Raw genomic sequence first — 22,492 nt, 5'->3', positions numbered from 1 at the left:
TTTATTAGGAATCGCTTAAGAAGTCCCTCTAGATATCGATCAAAGTCTCGTGGCAACCCAAATTTGCTCTGTAGGTATCATTATAAGTTTGGTAATCAGGCTTTGAAGTGCGAACAACCATGCGCTTTTAAAAATAACAATAGTTCGTCAAACTAAAGTCATCCGTTGTTGCGGCGACAAACAACGGAAATTTAGACACCTTTACACGTCGCTTATTTATTTTTGATAAAACAAACAAATTGAATTTTTTAATAGATAGTGGAGCAGAAATTTCAGTGCTTCCGGTTTCAAAATCTTCATGTGCGAAAAAGTCATCAGATATTATTCTAACGGCAGCTAACGGTTCAACGATTTCGACATACGGTAGAAAACTTTTAAATATAAATTTAGGACTGCGTCGCAAATTTCCGTTCACGTTTTTAATAGCAGATATAGCAAAACCAATTATCGGTGCTGATTTTCTGTGGAAATATGGTCGATTAGTTGATGTTAAAAGCAAATGCTTAGTAGATCCGGTAACAAGTCTTTCAGTTAACACAATTTCATGTGTTTGTAATGTTTCTCTACCAAAAGTTTTCGCTGTTGATAACAAATTTACACAGTTATTGAAAGAATTTCTTTCTTTATTTTCTGAACCAGATTATTCACAACCAGTTAGACATACAACAGTTCACAGACTAGTCACTGAAGGAAATTTGCCATTTTCTAAACCAAGGCGTTTAGACCCTATCAAATTCAAAGTAGCTAAAACTGAATACGATTTTTTAGTAAAGACAGGGATATGTAGGCCTTCTAATTCAGCGGTAGCATCTCCTTTGCATCTTGTACCCAAGAAGGAGTTAAATGACTGGCGTCCTTGTGGAGATTTTAGAAGATTAAACGTTGTAGCAGTCCCTGATCGTTATCCTTTGCCCCATGTTCATGACTTCAAAATGAATCTCAGAAATAAGAAAGTATTTTCGAAGCTAGATTTGGTAAGAGCTTATCACCAAATTCCAATGGCAGAAGAGGATATCTATAAAACTGCAATTACTGCATGCCTTTTGGCATGTTTGAATTTGTACGAATGCCTTTCGGACTTAGAAACTCCGCGCAAACTTTTCAACGGTTTATTAATGAAGTCGTTAATGATTTAGACTTTGTTTTTACATATATTGATGATCTCTTAGTGGCAAGCGAAAATGAGGAACAACATTTCCAAGATCTTCGCGTACTATTTCAGCGCCTCACGGAGTACGGTTTAAATATAAAACCAAGTAAATGTACTTTTGGCGTAAAATGTTGACTTTTTAGGACATAATATTTCTGAAACGGGAATTAGGCCCTCGGAAGAAAAAGTTTTAGCCATTCGAAATTTTGATCGTCCAAAATCTATTAAGCAGGCACAAAAATTTATTATATGGTTAATATTATTATATGGCTAATTATTACCATCGATATATACCAAAATTAGCAGAGTTTACGGCAGTTATCTATGATTTAATTAATAGAACAAATAAGAAGCGAGACAAGATTTTAATTTGGGATGATACATCTAATAAAGCGTTCGAATGCATTAAAGAAAAGTTTGCATCTGCGATATTGTTAAATCATTTTAACAAAGATGCAAAACTTTCTTTAAATGTAGATGCATCCAATTCGGCAATAGGTGGTGTCATACATCAAACGTTTAATAATCTATCAGAACCACTTGCATTCTTTTCAAAGAAACTGTCTCCATCCGAAATTAAATATAGTGCATTTGATAGGAAACTGTTAGCTATTTATTTGAACATTAAACATTTTCGTTACCTTCTAGAAGGACGTAGATTTACAGTTTTCACAGATCACAAGCCTCTAGCATTTGCTTTAAATTCAAAAACAGAACGCAGTCCAAGACAAACTAGACATATGGAATTCATTGCACAGTTTACGAATGACATTAGGTATATTAAAGGGCAGGAAAATGTTGTAGCTGATACATTATCTCGTGCGTTTGAAGTAGAAGCGATTAATAATTCGGACATTAATTTAAAAATTTTACAAAGTGAACAACAACAATATAGTGAATTAGGCAAACTTACCTCAGAGCAAACGTTTTTAAATTTGAAACTAATAAAAATCCCTGTTCTTAACTTTAATATATGGTGCGAAGTGTCAGGAGAAAATCCTAAACCATTCATTCCAAACAATTTATTTATTTATTTATTTATTTCAGTCATCGAAACAAGATTTCTTACAGACTATGAATTAAATAGTGCAAATAGGCTTAACTTAAAACAATAAAGGCTGTCGTTAAAGTTTATTTGCGGAGCGAATGTGTTACACAGGCGAATGATTCTGGCTATCGGTTCATTATAAGAATAAAGCGACTTATGTGAACCCTCAGTAAACTTTCTGGGATTTCTGAGATTAATATTACATTCCTGTACTCGAAACAGAATAAGTATATCTGGGCAGTCAATATTGCCAGATAAAATATTGTAGGCAAATAACAGCGACAGATATGACCTTCTGTCCGCAAGAGATTGTAAGCCAAGGAGTCTCCTCCTTGAGGCGTAACTTGGAATGTCATTTTCGATAAACACTCTTTTCATAGCAAATCTCGTAAATTTCCTCTGTATCATCTCTATTTTATCAGAGTACTTTGCGTAGTATGGGTTCCAAATGATCGCCCCATACTCTAAAATACTCCGTACCAAAGCAATATAGAGTGTTTTCAGAGTCATAGGGTCCTTAAAATCTTTGGTGTTCCTGATTATGAAACCCACCATCGAGTACGCTTTAGACGAGACTAGATCAATATGTTTGGAAAATGTTAATTTTGTGTCAAAGATAATTCCTAAATCCTTAATTTCGGATTTACGCAAACCATCCAGAGAATAGTTGAAAGTATAGACATATGCGCGGCGGCAATAAGAGACAACGCAGCACTTGCTAATGTTTAGGCTTAGGTTATTGATGGTACACCAATTTAAGAAAATGTCTAAGTCTTGCTGAAGTTTTTGGCAATCGAGAAGGCTGTTAATATTGAGGAATATTTTGACATCATCTGCGAACATTAAGCACTTTGACGATATGATATGCGACGGTAAGTCGTTTATGAATAGTACGAATAACAGAGGGCCAATGTGAGTTCCTTGAGGAATACCCGATGTGGCATAGACTTCAATGTTCGAGCGTATTGAGTTTATTATCACCGATAATTTCCTACCAAAAAAAAACTTCTGAAAAAGCTCAATAAAGTGCCGGAAACACCAAATTTATTGAGCTTCAGTAAAAGAATGTTATGGTCTACTTTATCAAAAGCTTTTGAGAAGTCGGTATATATGACATCGAGTTGCGAATATTGTTCCATTGCAGTGATAATGTTGTTTGAAATAAGAGATAGATTAGTGACTATTGATTTACCTTGCAAAAACCCATGTTGGCAGCTAGTTAGGGCATGCTGAACATGTTCCAGAAGTTTTTTGTTAAGTATGTGATCGAAAATTTTTGGAAAGACCCCCTGCTTTACTATAGCTCGATAGTTGGAGATGAGGCTTTTGTTTCCAGATTTGAAGATGGGTTCAATTGAGCATGACTTCCAACAATCTAAGAATCTTCCTTGGCGTAAACATGTCTTAAAGAGTTTGGTGATTGGTTTTACAAGAGAATCCACGCACCGAATGAAAAATATTGGGGGAAGACCATTAGTGCAGTTGAAGCTTGGCTTAAGGTCTATGATTGCATCTACAACATCACCCTCAGTGATAATAAATGCGTCAATAAAATTAAAATCAGTTGGTCTTGAAATTGTAGAAGGGGTGTCTTCGGACTGGTAGCTTTCATGAACTTCTTGAAAAAATGAGGCAAACAGATTGCAAGTCTCTAGCGTAGTATTGGATACACAGCCTTTGTATTCCATTCTATCAGGTATGCCGCATGATTTACGCCTAGAGTTCACGTAATTCCAGAACGAAGACGGATTGAGTTTCAGGCTGTCTTCAATTTTGGTTATATATTGATTAAAGAGATATTTATGAAGTCTGTCAAATTCGCTTTTATAATTGTTGAAATTATGAAGGTCCACGGGAGACTTTGAGCTTCTGTATTTTTTTAGAGCCTTATTTTTAATGTTCTTTAGATGGCTTAATTCCGCGTTGAACCAAGGCGGTTTATTTTTGGGCTTAGAGGATTTCAAAGGCACAAACTTGGTGACGGCATCAGAAATAATGTCACAAATATTTGTATATATTAAGTCTGGATCTTCTATGAAATCTAAGAAATCCCAGTTGTGCAATAAAGAGAGGTATTCAATGCATGCGAAGTTGGCTTTTCTAAAAGATAATAAAGGTTCGTGGTTCATATTAAGTCGCTGAAAACTTAGAAATTCGAATTTAATAGTTAAAGCTTTATGATGAATTGTGTTACGTGATATAGGTGACAAATTTAATTCACATGCTAATTTGAGATCTTCTGTTGCGAATACTAAATCCAATATTTTATCATTAGAATTTGTAAACGAATTTAATTGTTGAAAATTGTTAGATAAGAAAAAACTAGTGACAGAAGATTCAATATCGGATTTAATATTAAAAGGTAGTAGCCAGCCATTGTCAAATGACCAAATAATGTCAGGTAAGTTAAAATCACCCATAACTATTATCTGCCCATTTAGTGCAACAGATTCACTGACAAAATTTATCTTATTAATATGTTGTTCATAAACAATAAAACTAGAGTTAGGCGGTATATATGATATCAAGATGTAAATATGTTTGTCATTTGAAATTGATACATCTATGCAGACTTGTTCGACTAACTTATCAGCAAAGGGCAAAACTAACAAACTGCTATTCAGGCTTGTTTTAGCTGATAATAACACTCCTCCACCTCGAGCGCAGCCACTAGCAATAGGGCATCTATCATGGCGATAAACAGTGTAATGGTTGTCAAAAAACTCGGAGCTGGAAATTTGTTCACAAAGCCAGGTTTCGGTGATAGCAACAATATCATATTCACGTAATGATGAAGCAATCCTAAATTCATTTGATTTTGTTCGTATACCACTTGCATTTTGATAGTATATTGAAAATGATTCAAGTGATGTTGAGCTCCGCTCCCTCTTGAAAATACTGAAATGGACGGATTTTAACATTAGCAGTCCATAGCTTTGCATCAAATATGGCATCATAGTGACGTGGAGATACACCGAGTTTGAAGCTTATGCGCCTTAATTCATTGATATTTGCATCTTTCTTCACAAGCGCAAAACACGATAGATGGTCGCGAGTAATTCCAGCGTGCTTTGTAACGTAAGAGATAATATCCTCTCCTTTGACGGTATTTTTAAAATAAGAGAGGTGAATCCATCTTTTCTTAGCAACCACATCAAGCTCCAAATTATCGTTCATACCAACCACGGGGGCGGCATTTACATTTTTTACGTTATCTGCATTTTTGGCATTATCGCTATAGTTTGCATTAACATCAACATCAGTGTTACCATTTGCACTAACATAGATAGGCGTACGTGGATATTTCCTAACAGCGCCCGTGGCATTAGCATTGATGATAGCATTTGCATTAACATTGGCACCGGTTGGCCCTTTATTATCCATGTTGGCGTCATTTTCTTTAAGAAAAATAATATTTGATATGTTACATGGGATTTCACATCCTGGTAGTAGAGCTACACGTCGTTTGATAGTTAAGAAATATTGTTGGCCAAAAATGAATAAAGACATCCATACTTGGTCCAAAGAATGTATAAGTTGTCAAAAACCGAAAGTACATCGTCATACAAAATCTCCAGTTGTGAAAATTCCAATTCCAAAAACTAGATTTGAACACATTCACTTAGATATTGTCGGACCCTTGCCTGTTTCAAAGGGATATCGTTACATATTAACTATAATTGATAGATTTACACGTTGGCCAGAGGCATTCGCGCTAAGAGATATTTCTGCAGTTACGGTTGTAAATAAATTTTTTAAGGAATATATTTCACGTTTTGGGGTTACATTGGAAATAAAAACAGATCAGGGATCTCAGTTTACTTCAAACTTGTTTTCAGAATTAACGAAACTTCTTGGAAGTCATCAAATAACGACTTCTTCCTATCATCCCCAAGCTAATGGAATGATAGAATGTTTCCATAGACAGCTTAAATCTTCAATAATGGCTAGGAATGGGTCCAGGAATTGGTATGAAGAGTTATCAATAGTGCTTATGGGTTTGCGATCGATTTTTAAGGAAGATATTTCGGCAACACCAGCTGAAATGGTTTATGGCCAAAATTTAAGATTACCTGGTGAATTATTTGTTTCAACTACAGAGAATGTAACTTCAGCGGATGTTTTAAGTAGTTTGCGTGAACATTTAAAAAAATTTAAATCAAATTTGGAACATCATCAAAATTCTAGCGGTATTTTTGTTCCAAAAGATTTAAAAGATTGTCATTTTGTTTTTGTACGTGTAATAAACAAACATTCCTTGCAGCATCCGTATGAGGGTCCTTATAGAGTTATTGAAAAATATCTTAAAAACTTTAAAATTGAGATAAATAATAAAATTAAATCTATTCCTATTGATCGTTTGAAACCAGCAATGATTGATAAAATACAGATACCTAACACAAAAACAAAAAAGAAAGTTACTTTTAATTTATTTAACGTTAAATCTCCGGAAGGGGGGGGGGGGGTATTGTAGGGTTATATTTATATTCAAATTTAAATGTACCTACTTTAAATAAATTGAATTTTTGGTTCTTGTTAATTTTTTTATATTTCAAGTTTGAAATGATTGTTTCAAAAATTTTCATTCTGATATAAAATTTTAAAACGAATTGTTAGCATACATTTAGGAATCATTATAATAAAGATATTTTATAAAAATAAAGTAGTGCGTGTACAATAAATAGTGGTATAATTAATGACTACCTAGTGCGTGTACAATAAATAGTGGTATAATTAACAACAACCACAACTACACCCTAAAATTTATACACATCATGAAACTAGGCAACTTGCCGAAATATTTAAATTACCGAATAACATATAACAATGAGGTTCATGATTACCACACAAGAAATAGAAATAACTTTCGCCTTCCAGCTGTTCGATATATACTACGAGTGATTGAGAGAATACAACGAACTACCATGTGAAATAAAACAATGTCAAAATATCAATAAATTTAAGAAATTATTATATAACTATTGCAAAGCACTACCATTTATATAATGATCCCATACATAAATGTACCTAATTTAGGTCTACAAGACCGTAAATAAATAAATAAATAAACTCTGAAGATATAGCGATAACCCTAGTATTTTGAACTCCTTCCAGTTATTCTAATAAAATCAATTGACAACCCTTTAAACATCCGTATCTGCAGCACTCGAACAACTTAGCTATGTTTCCAATTATATGTGCTGGAGATGTTTTAGTTTTATCTTAAACCTAAATGAATCTTTTAAATATTGTCCCACATGTATACATAAAAAATGTGCTGTCTACATCTACGAGCCACTATCTGATTTCTTCAGTATTTCTTTGAAGCAAGATATTTTTCCATCGCCATGAAAAAAATCTTTCCTTATACATCTTTATAAGAAAGAGAGTAGGTCTGCCATTGGCATAGCTTAATTTTCTGCTATTCTAAAATTATTCGAGGCTATCGTTAATGTTACATATTGTTACTATAGGGATTTTGTAAAGGTAAATCAACTGTCACCAATTTACTTGAATTCACATTGCTTGTATCAAATAGATTTAGAAAAAGCATGCACACGGATTTTTTAGTAAAGCGGCTGACAAAGTTTGTCACTCATTACTCATCCATAAACTTGACCAGGTGAAGTTTCAACTAAGTCTCACCACGAGGATCACTTTAAAAATACCCTATACAAAGTTATAGATAGGGTTCGTACTTCCACACTCATGTGCAGCACATTTGTACATTTTTCGCTGAGTCACATGAGCTGTGTGTTGACTCGAGGAAAGTACATTCACTTATGTGTGCTTTGTATATAAAATCATTATGCGCATATTCCTGTGCTGTGTACAAAAAAAAATATGAGTCATGTGAGCATTTTTCTTCAAAAATCATTCATACACAATTTTTCCTGTCATTCGGAATCAAAAACAGATATCAAATGTTCTTTCACTATTCGTTTAAATAAATCCAATTGATTATACATATGTATGAATTTTTGTAAATTTTCTGGATGTAGGATTCCAGATAGAAGAACGGGATAAACCTAAAATTTTTGAGAGGGCCACTAAATCGTATATTATCACGACTTCCATTATGTGTTCAGCTTCGTCTTCACATTGAAACATTTGCAGTTGTAGTATTATCGTTGAATGCAGGAACAAAAATCTCTAATCTCAACGGCTTTTAAAGTTAGATGCCCCTTTCTTTGACTGAACTAAAATTTAGGGCTTTGATTTCCTCAAATAAACCTATTTACCACTTTTACTATAAATGCCCTCCTAAAGGAAATTTCGTCTATTAGAAGAAACACTCTTACCTCCTTCCGATGAATACGGCTGAACCGTAGGCGAGTAGATACGAATTGTATTCGACGAAATCCTAAAGGGATAGAATTTACGGTTATGCAACTTTTCGGTTTAAGCAACTTCTAAAATGCGTCGAGCCCACGTTTTCATAATCGTTGGACAATGAGGATGATGATTGCTCTGAAACCAGGGCCCCTTAATTTCTGTGCTTGCCCATGTGGATGACTAACAGCACTCGGCACCTTTTTCTTATATTCTGCACGCACGCGAGTATGCGCATAATTATTTTAAATCAAAGAGCACACTCATGCGCATATGCGTTATTTCATATGCGCATATGTGCAAAACTTTTTTTCAAGATTGCTCAGCTCTTGCATTGAATTCAGTGAGTATTTAGTTCCCACACGTGCGTGTGGGGTGCATGTGTGTGCAATTACGAACCCTGGTCATAGATGTGTCCTACGGGATTCCCCAATGTAGCCATCTTGGCCCGATTCTGCTCTTCATTTATGATATCGTCACAATAATTATATCCTCCAAAATTGTGATGTATGCTGATGACGTCAACTTTTTTAAATCCTTTTTGTCGTCCGAAGATGCAGAATTTTTACAATCAGATCTAAACTCCCTGGCTTCTTGGTGCGACTTAAACTACATGCCTTTAAACTTAATGAAATTTAAATACATGTGGTTTTCACGTAGAACGATGCAGCCAACTTCCTATGCAATTAACAATTGTAACCTTTAGCAATTGTATGAGTTTGTTGACCTAGGAGTTGCGATGGATCGCAAGCATAGTTTCAACTTTCTAAATAATGCAACTATATATAAGGCAGGAGGTGTGTTAGCATTCGTAAAGCGATGGTCAAACGAATTTAGATATCCTTATCTTATGAAGGCCCCTTTTACAAGGTTGGTTTGGCCGATAATCAATTAAAAACCAGTTTTTACATTTTCTCTCTGCAAGATTTTCAGTGGGACTCCTTCTGTAATCTACGCCGTAGAGAGATGTGCGGAGTTATTTTTTTTATTATCAGATTAGTGTACGGTTTGGTTTCTAGTCGTTTTCTACTAAGCGAAGTTAATTTTAATGTTCGTTTTTGGCCAACTAGACATTTTAAGTATGTTTTTGTGAAAAAATTTAAAACCAATTTTGAATTAAACGAGCCCTTCCGCCAGTCAAAGGTTATAACACGCACTCAAGCACAGTTGATAGATCGGAATTGGTTTTTAGCATTAAAAAATCTGTTCTTTCCTCTCGTAATAATAAGCAATACGTTTATTCTGCTCACCTGAAGGTCGCTATTTACCATTTATCTATCAAAGTATTTAAAATTAAGTTTACGGACCACACCCACTTTTGTATAAAAGATTTGTAAGGGTTCGTGGGTGACTAAAATAAGATATATCTTTGAAAAAAAAAAAAAACTTTCTATCAATGGTGTTTCATTTCCCAAGAGGAATTATCACAAGAAAAACAAAAAGATTACAAATTTTGAAAATAGGCGTGGCACTGCCCCTTTTATTACCAAGAAATTTTCTATTTTACTGGAGCCATAACTCGAAGAAAAATTAGCAGATCGTAATGTGATTTGGTACACATATTTTCCTTATAGAAGGAAATACTTCTAGAAAAAGTGGACGAGATCGGTAAAAGACCACGCTTACATTTATATAAAATACTTTTAAAAGGGTTGTAGATGAACATCTATTGAGTGGCCATACAAATAAGCGCAGTTTCGGCGTCGGATTCGTTGTTGCAAATACTGACGTTCACGCCTGTGGACGAACGTTGTGCCGCTATCGGAATAAAAGCAAACTTTTTTAAGGGTAAAGACTATGAGGTGAAAGACACTTTCTATGAACGTATAGAACGCACATACGAGCGCTGCCCCCGCCGAGATAGTCGCGCTGGCGAACTTTACGCCAGGCAGGGTGGGCATGAAAGTGTTTTGGCCCAGTCCGAAAGGACTGAGGCTAATTGACTTTGCGGGTGCTCGAAACGTCATATCCAGGATTGGGTTCATGCATTCAAAGATACATCAAGTTACATGGCTCTCCCCCGATTGAAATACACGCAATCAAATCGACCAAATTGTGGACCTTACATCGACTCAGATCATTATCTCGTCGCACCCAAAATACGCGCCCGCCTCTGCGCGGCTAAAACCAAGGAATAACAAACACAAGGAAAGTTAGACGTCGAAAGGATGCAATCGCAACAGACTGCCAATGTTTTCGTAACTCGACTCTCATAGCTGCCCTCTGAGAGCACAAATCAACCCAACAGGGAAAACATTGCTTACCGGCGACCACGAAAAAACTGGTTCGATGAGGAATGGCGCGTTGCAACCGAAAGAATAGACACTGTCTACAGGGCCACGTTAAAAGCGAGCGCAAAAAGAAGAGTACGTGAACACTACCGCGAGTTGAAAAGGGAAGCGATACGCCTTTTCAGTAAAAAGAGCAGAGGCAGATAGGCGTGAGTGCGAGGAGCTTGAGCTGCTAGCCAGTAGAAATAACGTCCGAAAATTTTACCAAAAAATTCGGCGACAGACGGAAGGTTTTAAGTCCGGGGCAAACTCTTGTAAGAACAGAAACGGTGGCCTTGTAACCGATGTCCAGAGGGTACTTAGATTATGGAAGGAACACTTCTCTGCTCTGCTAAATTGAGGCATGTTCCCCCGCCCGATTATGACGAAGTTATTCAAATATGGGGAATATGGTCGGCCATAATCTTAGTGCTCTTTGACCAGTCCACAAGAAAAGGGATATTGCGAACTATCGCGGAATCAGTCTTCTCAAATCGCATATAAGGTCCTTTCAAGTGTATCGTGCGAAAACCATGACCTGGTAAATCTACCATCGACAAGATTTTCATAATGCCCCGAATCTTAGAAAAAACCTGCGAAAAAAGAATCGACACACATCACATTTTCGTCGATTTTGAAGCCGCCTTCGACAGCACGAAAAGGAGCTATGTCTTAGAGAACGGCTGAACGGATTTGGATGAAATTGGAATACATATTGTAACGAATTTACTGCCATTCCCCTTATTTGCAATTTTCTGCTAACGTTCGAATCACTGAACTGTTGAATAAATAACTCCACTATTCAATAATGCAAAAAGGCCTTTCTTAAAGTTCTTCACAATATAACGTAATTCACAATAAATAACTCTACTACTGCTCGCCAGGTGGCTTCTCAAATCAAAACTGATTCTCGCGCCTCTACTGTTGCTGCCTTTTATAGCGTTTGGTTTCCTCGTTGACATTTCTAGGCGGTTCTGTTCTAGAATCTACTAGTTGGTTATCTGCTATAAGTTTCTCAGCTATAACTACAGATGCACAATTTTCATAGCTTCTCTCATATGCGCGTGTATTTGTGAGCGAAACTTCCACAATTATAATTGCATATCTCAGATAAGATATCTGCATGTGTTTGTGCGTTGCTTCTCCGCTGCGTGTACGTACATATAATGATTGAATTATTGATGTGCATACAGTCACTGCTTAGCATCGGCTTAGAGATGGCAGTACCCCTTAGTGTTGCTAATATTCGTAACACTGCCCTCCACCTAAGTCTGATCTTCCCGATCAGACAAATCTCTCGATCTAAACGCTGCTAGCATCTCCAAATGAACAACCCTTCTATTTCGTGGTTTCCCAATGGTTTGTATGCGGTAGATGGTATCTCTGATCTTCTTCACAACTTTGTACGGGACTTCCCAACTGCACCGAATATTGGATGGAACACCTTTCCGCCGGTGAGGGTGGTATAGCAGTACCAAATCTCCCTCCAAGAAACCTTCCGAATTATAATTCTTGTCGTACCTGTGTTTCGTCCTACTACTCATTACCCTGGGCTGTTCCCTCACACTCTGTTCGTTGGCCAATGAACTACTTCGCTCCCACGTTTGACAACAGTAGTGCGCCCTGGATTGTAACTAACCTCACATTCCTTCTGGGAAATTCTTTCCTTCGATTTCGTTCGTCCCTTGGGTTTTGTCAATGCCAGTGTTTCTCTCGCAGGTACTTTTGATTTCGCTTTATTTTGCCCATTCGATCCATCAACCTTTATCTTTGACTTTTGTGGTTTTTGTCGAAACTCTTTCACCAGCACTCGACTACTGCTGAACCCTTTCTCTAAACTGAAGATAAGTGGCACATCCTGGTTCTTATAACGCATCACCCTTCTCTGCATATCGATCTTGATATCATGGTCAACCGAGAAATCCACTCCCAATATGACTTCATCAACGATCTCTGCCACAACGAACTTGTGTAGAACCATGACCTCCCCAATTAAGACTTCACATACCCCTGCTCCCTGGACTTGGTTATACTCGCCTGTGACCGTTCGCAATCTTGCTCCAGGTAATGGCTTTACTCTCCTGTTGACCAAATCTGATCGGATTAAAGAATGAGATGCGCCCGTATCTACAGTCATTACACGCTCCTTGCCATCCACATTCCCTTTGACGGTAAGACTGCTCGATTTCCTTCCAGTTTACGAGATAGGTATCACACGGCATTCAATAGCTGGGGCAAGTTCTCGATCTTTACATTTGAATCGCTCTTGCTTATCTCCTCCAGCTTTGCGTTTACGACCAGCCAAGTTGGAACTACCATGGCCGGTTCTGCAATGACGTGCAATGTGACTTGGGTTACCGCACTTGAAACACTTCATAACTCCGGCATTTTTTTGTTGTAATCCCTTCAGTGCTTCCAAAATTGTGTCTACCCAATCTGGCCTTTCCACTGTTTCCTGAGTCAGTGCATGGGATACCGTTTCAGCAAATGTTGGCTTTGGGTTCGCATATGTAGCTCGTTTCGTTTCGGCATCCCGTATTCCATTTATAAAGCTCTGAATTTTAACCCTCTCGGTGTATTCCACGGGTGCACTTGCATTTGCGAGATGAGCCAATCTTTCAACATCCGCCGCAAACTCCTGCAAAGTCTTATTCGCCTTTTGGTAACGATTTTGCAACTCAATTTGATATACCTGTTTCCTATGCTCGCTTCCGTAACATCTCTCTAGAGCGCTCATCAATGTGTGATAGTTGTTACCTTCGTACTCTGGAATTGTCTGTAAGATTCAGCTGCAGGCCCTTTCAATGCCACGAACAGTGCAGCAACTTTATCTTCAGCATTCCAGTTGTTCGCTGCTGACGTCTTCTCAAATTGAAGCTTGAATACCTGGAAAGGAACATAGCCGTCAAAAGATGGAGTTTTTACCTTCGCATTGCTCGCTCGAACAGCTGGGCGATTTAGTTGTAACTGTTGCATAGGACCTTTCAACGCTTCTATCTCATCAGCATCAATTTTGTCCTCGAGTTTTAAAATTTTTGCATCCTACTCTTCCAGTTTCGCAAAGAGCTGCGATGATACCTGTTCCGAAATTTTTGTCGACATTCCAGATATACGTGCCTCTTGCGCTTCCAGTTGAGATGACTATATGTCTTCTGTTCTTCCAATTGAGATGACATTTGCGACGCCATTTCTGAAATACGTGCCTCCTGTGACTCCAGCTGAGATGCCATTGTCGATGTTTGTGCAGATATTGTGCTCGTCACTGTCTGCGGTGTTTCGTTTCTTCCATTTTTGTTGTTGTTTTGTCGCTATCATAATGAAAGACATACTGCTCAGCATTGATTCCTTCATATACATTTATCGCCAAAAGTAGCCAATCCACGGACTTCCAACTCCTTCAGTTGCTGGATCGTCAATTCACTCAACTTTGTCATGTCCAAGTTGTATTCGAAGTCTTCGGAATTTATTCATCAATTCCTCTTCTGACACCAATTGTAACGAATTTACTGCAATTCCCCTTATTTGCAATCTTCTGCTAACGTTCGAATCACTGAACTGTTGAATAAATAACTCCACTATTCAATAATACAAAATGGCCTTTATTAAAGTTCTTCACAATATAACGTACTTCACAATAAATAACCCTACTACTGCTCGCCAGGTGGCTTCTCAAATCAAAACTGATTCTCGCGCCTCTACTGTTGCTGCCTTTTATAGCGTTTGGTTTCCTCGTTGACATTTCTAGGCGGTTCTGTTCTAGAATCTACTAGTTGGTTATCTGCTATAAGTTTCTCAGCTATAACTACAGATGCACAATTTTCATAGCTTCTCTCATATGCGCGTGTATTTGTGAGCGAAACTTCCACAATTATAATTGCATATCTCAGATAAGATATCTGCATGTGTTTGTGCGTTGCTTCTCCGCTACGTGTACGTACATATGTGTAGACATAATGATTGAATTATTGATGTGCATACAGTCACTGCTTAGCATCGGCTTAGAGATGGCAGTACCCCTTAGTGTTGCTAATATTCGTAACAATATAGCCAATAGTCTAGAAGGATCTACTAGCTATATGATTTTGAAAAGGAGATGGGGGCGGGGTGTCCACGCCCCTGGGAACAATTATAATTTAGTTTTATTTTTTCGTCTTTGTGAATGTGCTATACGGATTTAGATAAAATTTGGAACACAGATAGACAATAGTCTACTGGATAGAATTTTTTCGAAACTGGAAAGTGGGAGATCCCACGACCCTTTCAAACAATTACTTTTTAATAATTTGTATTATAACTTCAAATTTACAACCTTAACGGGTCAAATTAGTCGGGGGCTTACAAAGTGAGCAGGGATCATTTCTGCATTGTTTACGGTTGGTTTTCTTTCCGGGATCCCGTCAGGGTAATTTTTCGGGACTTTTTTGGGATCATTTTGGGACTCTTCCGATATCATATCTGGATGGTTTTCGGGAGTCGTGCGGTATCTCGTCGGGGTAATTTCGTGACTTTCTGTATTATTTCAGAAACATTTGGGGACACTTCCGAGATCATATCAGGTTCATTTCGGAACTTTTTCGGGATCATTTAGGGACCTTTTAGATATCATTTCTGGATTGTTTTCGGTATCCGACCTGGATCGCGTAGGGGTAATTTCGGGATCAATTCTAGATGGTTTTGGGATCCGTCCGGAATCCCATCGGAGTTATTTCGCGACTCTTCCGGGTCATTTTGGGACTCCTCAGGTATAATTTCTGGATGATTTTCGGGATCCCGTCGGGGTTATACCGCGACTGTTCCGGGATAATTTGAGGACCCTTCCGGGATCATTTCTGGATGTTTTTCGAGATCCGTCCAGGGTCCCGTCGTCATTTTGTCACTCTTTCTGGATTATGTCGGGATCCTTTGGGGACGTTTTCGAAGTCATTTCTGGATGTTTTTTGGAATCCTTTCGGGACTAAAGATATAGTTAAACAACTCTTTTAACTCTGAATTTAATTTTTCTGTAAATAACTTAGATTTTATTATAATTTTATTTTGAGGTGATTAATTATGATTTATTGTTCGATCTTCCACTATAATATTAAACCTTTGTACTCAAAAATTATTTTCAATTTTTTCGTTTGGTTAGCTATTTTTTAGTTTTTTATATGTACTGTTATTTATAAATCGATATAACTCTGAATCTATTTGGAACTATTTTCAGACTATTTCCGAATTATTTTCGAGATTATAACGGTACGATTTGGGGATAATTTCAGAACAATCTTCAGATCCTTTCGGGATTATTTCAGAACTATTTCGAGTTAATTTCGCTACTATCTCCAGATCATTTCGCTACTATTTTGGGATAATTCCAGGTCCATTTCGGGTCTATCTCCAGATAATTTCAGAATTATTTCGGGACAATTTTAGGACTATTTCCAGATCATTTCCTTTATATTTTTGGGATTATATAGACACAATTTCGAGATCATTTCGTGACTATCTTCAGATCATTTTATGATTGTTTTGGATTATCCCAGGACTACTTGAGGATCATTGCGCGACTATATGCAGATCATTTCGCGACGATCTCCAGATCACTTGTAGATTATTTTTGAGACTATTTCGGAATAAGCAGGCTAACGTGAATAGCCCATATGTTTAATTTTCTCCTTGCGGATGGGGCCGCGGGTGAAGGCTAGTATTCTATAGAAGCGTACAACTACTGGCGTATGCTGATGACATTGATATGTGTCATCGGCCTGAACACCCGCGCCGTAAGTACTGCTTACTCCAAACTGGAAAAAGGAACGTTAAAGATGGGCTTGATGGTGAATGAGGATAAAATGAAGTACATGCTGCCATCGAGCAAAGAGTCAGCGCATATGCGCCTTTGCAACCACGCTTCTGTTGGCAGCCATAATTTCGAAATAGTTAAAGACGTCCTTTATTTTGGAACCAGCATTAACACTATCAACAACATCAGCGAAGAATCACTCTTGTCAATAAATGCTGCTTTGGACTAGTTGAAAAGTAAAGTCTTCCCTCGACAAACGAAAATGATGCTCTACAAGTCACTTATCGTACCCGTCCTGGTATATGGTGCAGAAGCATAGTCAACATAGTCCAGCAAATTAAACCGCAGCGGCTACGCTGGCTAGGTCATGTTATGCGAATGAAAGATGACTCTCTAGCTAAGAAAGTATTTTTATCGGAACTCGCCTATGGAAGCAGAGGAAGAGGGCGGCTCCCACTCCGCTGGAATAATCAGGTGGAAAACGGTTTAATCTCCCTTGGTGAGACCAATTGGCATAACCGTTTTGACGGTTAAGCGCCAATTAAGTAAGTAAGACGAGTATATAAGCTATACCTTTAAGAAAAAGGAACTTAATATCCATGGTGTTTTACTTTCCAAATGTAATTATAACAAGAAGTTAGAAAATATTAAAATTTTTAAAAATGGGCGTGGCACTTGACTAAGCAGTTTTCTATGTTTCGGGAGCCATTACTCGAAGAAAAATTAATACATCGTAATAGACTTGGGAATACATACTTTCTTTATAGCAGGAAATATTTCTAGTAAAAATGTTAATGACTACGACCACTTTTATATAAGAGATGTTTAAAAGGGTCGTAGACTAGAATAATAAGCTATATCTTAGCGAAATAGTTTTGTATCAATGATATTTCACTAACTAAGTTCAATTTAATTTGGAAATTGGGAGAACTTTTTTTTTGTTTTAATTAGCGGAGCCATGCCCCATGCTTGATCGGAGCATTACACAACATTTCTGGAGCCTCAAAAAAAGATAAATATAAATCCCTCGTAACAAAATTGGAAAAGTAATTCACCTGAATTGAACTGTACAATTTAAGCCTACGCTGAGTATATAATGTTCGGTTACACCCGAACTTAGACACTCTTACTTGTTGCACATAACTTACATTACTTTTATGACTAACGTAGTTCAACGCGTCATAGACTGTCCTTATCTTCTGGAAAGGATTACATTCAACGTTTACAGGCGCAACCTTGGTGTCTCTCACCCCTATTATTGCAATAGGGTCAAAGCTAGATTTGCCAGCAAAGCTCCTCTTGAAAGATCCATGCGTGAATTTAATATTCTGTTGCCATTGATTTATCAATGACCAAACAAGCTTTTTTGAACTTCTTCCGATATTTCTGTTGAGATATGTAGTACCTACATATTATTTTTTATTTTCTAGTATGTGTGAATTATTCATGTTGATAGTTAATTGAACAAACTATATTCTTATCAGTCTGTAAGAAATTTTGTTTCATAGACTGTTTAAATAAATAAGTAAGCGATAGCGGAACGGCACTTCTTGTGCTGCTAATAAATGAGTTAATTGTTTTGAGTTTCTAAGATAAATTTTTTTTAAATAAAAAAATAAATGTAAGGCGCGATAACCTCCGAAGAGATTTAAAGCCGAGCTTTTCTTCCAATTTTCTTCGTGCTCCTTTTTAATTTTTCCTACAAATTGGCGGGACGGGACCTACTTGTTTTATGCCGAGGTGCGACCCCGCTTAGAAAAATTTTCTTCTAATTGAAAAACCTTATTTCTAAAATTTTGATGCTGCTTTGCCCGGGGTATGAACCCAGGGCATTCGGTCCATTACACCACGGTGGCCGCCAGATAAATTCTAAAAAATTACTCCACGAAGTAGTCATAAAACTCGCAAACCAAAAAAATTACCTTTTCATTTTATATTTCAGGTTGAACTTCGGGATCACGATCACACCGTAGAGTGCATAGCTTGGGCGCCAGAAACAGCGACATCCTTTATAAATGAAGGCACTGGTGTAGATAACAAAAAAGGTCATTATCAGGGTCCGTTTTTGGCATCAGGATCTCGTGACAAAACTATTCGGGTATGTTATTTATTATGTGTTAAGAAAATAGTGAAACAATTTGGTAAGACACAGTATTTAACGAATTTAAACTTACTTTGTTATTTAGTTTAGTACCTCGTATGACCACCTTTTTGTTAAATAACATCTTCAAGATGATTTTCCATAGATGCAATTAGATTTTGAGTGGCTTCGCGTGGTATCTTATGACTTTCTTCGACAAGAGTAGTTTTTAAATCGCCAATCTTACTAATCTGCCATTGCCGTGTAGCCGATTCCAAAATTGACCACAAATTTTCAATGACTCTTAAGGCGAGAGAATGTGGAATGGGATTCATGAGGTGTGGAGAGTTCAATATTACCCATGCCTGCACAATCCCGGATTTGTGTTAAGGGTATTTATCTTGCTTATTGCGAAATCGATCACGTACACCTAAATTAGGGGCACTTTGCAACAAATTGTCTTTTCGTAAGGTTAAATAAAAATTGTTGTCCATTGTGGCAAGAAAGTTATTTTGCCAACTCCAGAGGCAGCCAAGTAGGCCCAAAATCATCACACGTCCACAGCCATACCATACAGTTGCCTTAAAATTTTTATTTTTGAGCTCTGAAATTGCTTTTTTTGCTGTATTTGCTTTACACCACACCTTAATCAAGCCATATAAGCCAAATATATAAAATTTTTAAGGGGATACGTGCGGTATTTTTATTTGATCGCTTATAACTTACGTAGTTTTGCATCGATTTTCTTCGGTGATAGCTTATATTTTTTCTAATTAAACAGAGCTTTACGTAAATAAAAAATATTTGGAGAAAAAGTTGTGGTTTTGGAATGCTGCCATCGCCATGCCATTTTTTTTCATAAAAGAAAACAAAAATCTGAAACGATGAGCTAATATCTCGAAAACTATATGGTTGAGCAAAAAACAATGTATGATGTATTTATAGAAAATTTTATCGTCTTTCCGATTCTGTAAACTTATTTGCAATTGCTTGACCCGTTCGTGAGATATACGTAATTAAATGGAGCCATCTTTTTGGTTTTTTCGAATAACGGTAAATTGCAAATATCTCAAAAACAGTACCATAGAATCAAAAATGAACTCGATTTTCGAAATCAGGGGGTGGTTTTACATACGAATTTCATAACGGCGTTTCTGGTAAAGAGAAAAAGTTGAAATTCGTGGTCCAGTGTAATTTGTATTTTTATTATAACTAATTTCTGGAAAAAATGTTCTATACTAAACAATGCATGCATATATCCGGAGCACTTGCGACAGGTTTTGTAATAATTATAAGCATTTATCTTTTTTTCTCACGTTCAACGTTATAATGGGAATTATTAAAATATGCTTTAAAAAAACTGCCCAGTAGAAAAAGGAAGGAGTAAGAAGCAATTACAAAAGCTCTTCTCCGGAGTCTAGAGGGCCTTACCATCTAGATGAATTCCTTATTAATTTTTTATATGAAACGGGCCAAATAGCAAGGCCTTGCCTTTCCGCTACCGAAGAAATGGCTTTTGAAGCATTTCGTCTCAAGCACTCCATATACGCCTCGTTCTAAGGCATTACCGCCTCGCTTCCTGAGGAATGGCTTATAGAAGGAGTTCGTCTCAAGCATCCCATATACGCCTCGTTCTGAGGCATTACCGTTTCGCTCCCTGAGGAATGACTTTTAAAAGGAGTTCGTCTCAAGCACTCCATATAGGCCTCGTGGTAAGGCATTACCGTTTCGCTTCCGAAGGATAAGTTTATAAATGAAATATTTAGAGTGCTTACGTAGATACGTATGTACACATGTTTATTGGTTCAACAGGAAAAAAACGTAAAAATAAATATTAATTCAGCGTAAATTAAATGTTATATGTATGAACATATATGTTACTCCATACGCGAAAAAACGTTAAAATTAATATTATTAATTTAGATCAATAAATAAATATGTATTTGTACATATAGAAGAACATAAGAATAAGACTGCATTCAAGTATTTTCTTAACATTTTTACCAATAAGTGTATGTTATTTGATATACTAAAAAACGACGAAATAAACATTAACAAAACGAAATGTAATATTATTGCTAGACATGTTGCCTTGTGTACTCGGTTCTTGGCATTTTTTAACCCTTTTTTGATTTCGAAAATAAAGTTTTCTTTTGTTACGACTTTTTCAGCAACAGCTTCTGCAATTGAAAAGAGCAGAAAAATAAAGAGTTTGATTGAATATTAATTTTATTACAACTTACTATATAAAATACCGTTTATGTTAATATATTGTTTGAACGTTTGTTTCGTTTGTACCCCGTCATAATTGAAATTAAGAAAAATGTCCACATTCAATAATTTGTTTGATGGCATTAATCTAAAATCAGAAGAAAAGGTGTTCGGTTATATTAAGCATATGTAGAGAAAGCATTAGGATATGGGGGCTTAGAGTTGAAACCTGCTAACTCAAAAAGTCGAATTTGTAGAAGATCGAAACAAAACGAATAAAGTTTATTATATTCAGACAATTTATATTTAGCAGTTCCACACTTTAAATCGGCAATACACAAAGATATCATGACATGAATCTACAATCAGTATATAACGTACCAAAGCTAGTTCATCTAAGTTTGGTGTATTATCTTCAAATCGCTGCAACTCATCGATATATTTAAAAGGAAACATTTGAAGTATATCGAGCGGTGTGAAGTTAGCCCCCCCAACTAAAAATTTTTAATTTTTTAAAATGCTAATCGTTTGATAGTCGTTTGTTAATGATTGATACGCTTCTATTTTCGTTTGATAGTTATTCGTTTGTTAGAAAAAAAAAATTTAAATATCTATGTGAAGTTAGCCTCCCCAACTAAAAATTTTTAATTTTTTAAAACGCTAATCGTTTGATAATGATTGATACACTTCGATATTCGTTTGATAGTTATTCGTTTGTTAGAAAAACGAAATTTTTTAAAATATCTATGTGAAGTTAGCCCCCCCAACTAAATATTTTTAATTTTTTAAAACGCTAATCGTTTGATAGTCGTTTGATAATGATTGATACACTTCGATATTCGTTTGATAGTTATTCGTTTGTTAGAAAAACGAAATTTTTTAAAATATCTATGTGAAGTTAGCCCCCCAAACTAAAAATTTTTAATTTTTTAAAACGCTAATCGTTTGATAGTCGTTTGATAATGATTGATACACTTCGATATTCGTTTGATAGTTATTCGTTTGTTAGAAAAACGACATTTTTTAAAATATCTATGTGAAGTTAGCCCCCCAACTAAAAATTTTTAATATTTTAAAACGCTAATCGTTTGATAATGTTTGATACGCTTTTATATGCGTTTGATAGTTATTCGTTCGTTAAAAAAAATTTAAATATCTACATATGTCAAATTGCCCCCAGTTGATAATTTTTCAGGCTCTAGAGGCCTAGGAGCTCGAAGCGATGTCTATGTCATTCTCTGGTTGATAATACGTGATAATGCAACTGGCTACACCCCCCCTTTAGCGGCTCTTAAGTTAGAAGGGCATACAAATTTTATGTCAATTTTATATATAGGAAGAAGATAAACATTAATTTCAGTGTACCTCTTATCCGTAGTTTTGATTATATCTGTTAAACGGCTTTAAATAAACCAAATAGTTTACTTTTATGTCATCAGCATCTTTATTTGATATCCATTTTTTACAATTACATAAAAAATTCCGGGGTCCCTAATATATAATATGCAAAGATATAGTATGCAAAGCAGGGTTGCTGCTGGAGTGTTGCACAGGTACGCTTCTGCTTCCGCGTCATATTTCTATAGATAGTCATAAGTAAAGCCAACTGAATCTTAATCAG

General features: G+C 36.4%; 1 protein-coding gene across 10 annotated transcripts in view; it reads left to right on the top strand.

Annotated features, from left to right (window-relative positions):
• Nucleotides 1-22,492, top strand: part of Lis-1 (LisH and WD40 domain-containing Lis-1) — a 761,024-nt gene that overhangs the window by 542,891 nt on the left and 195,641 nt on the right. For all 10 annotated transcript variants that reach the window (XM_067772985.1, XM_067772987.1, XM_067772995.1 and 7 more), the window contains one exon: nt 18,523-18,678. In XM_067772985.1, coding sequence (XP_067629086.1) covers nt 18,523-18,678 — 156 coding nt within the window. The remainder of the gene's footprint in view (nt 1-18,522; nt 18,679-22,492) is intronic.

Source organism: Eurosta solidaginis, chromosome 3 (genome assembly GCF_040869045.1).
Source record: "Eurosta solidaginis isolate ZX-2024a chromosome 3, ASM4086904v1, whole genome shotgun sequence".
Taxonomy (NCBI): Eukaryota; Metazoa; Arthropoda; class Insecta; order Diptera; family Tephritidae; genus Eurosta; species Eurosta solidaginis.
The sequence above is the reverse complement of the archived record's forward strand: the minus strand, read 5'-3'. Positions and strand labels throughout refer to the sequence as shown.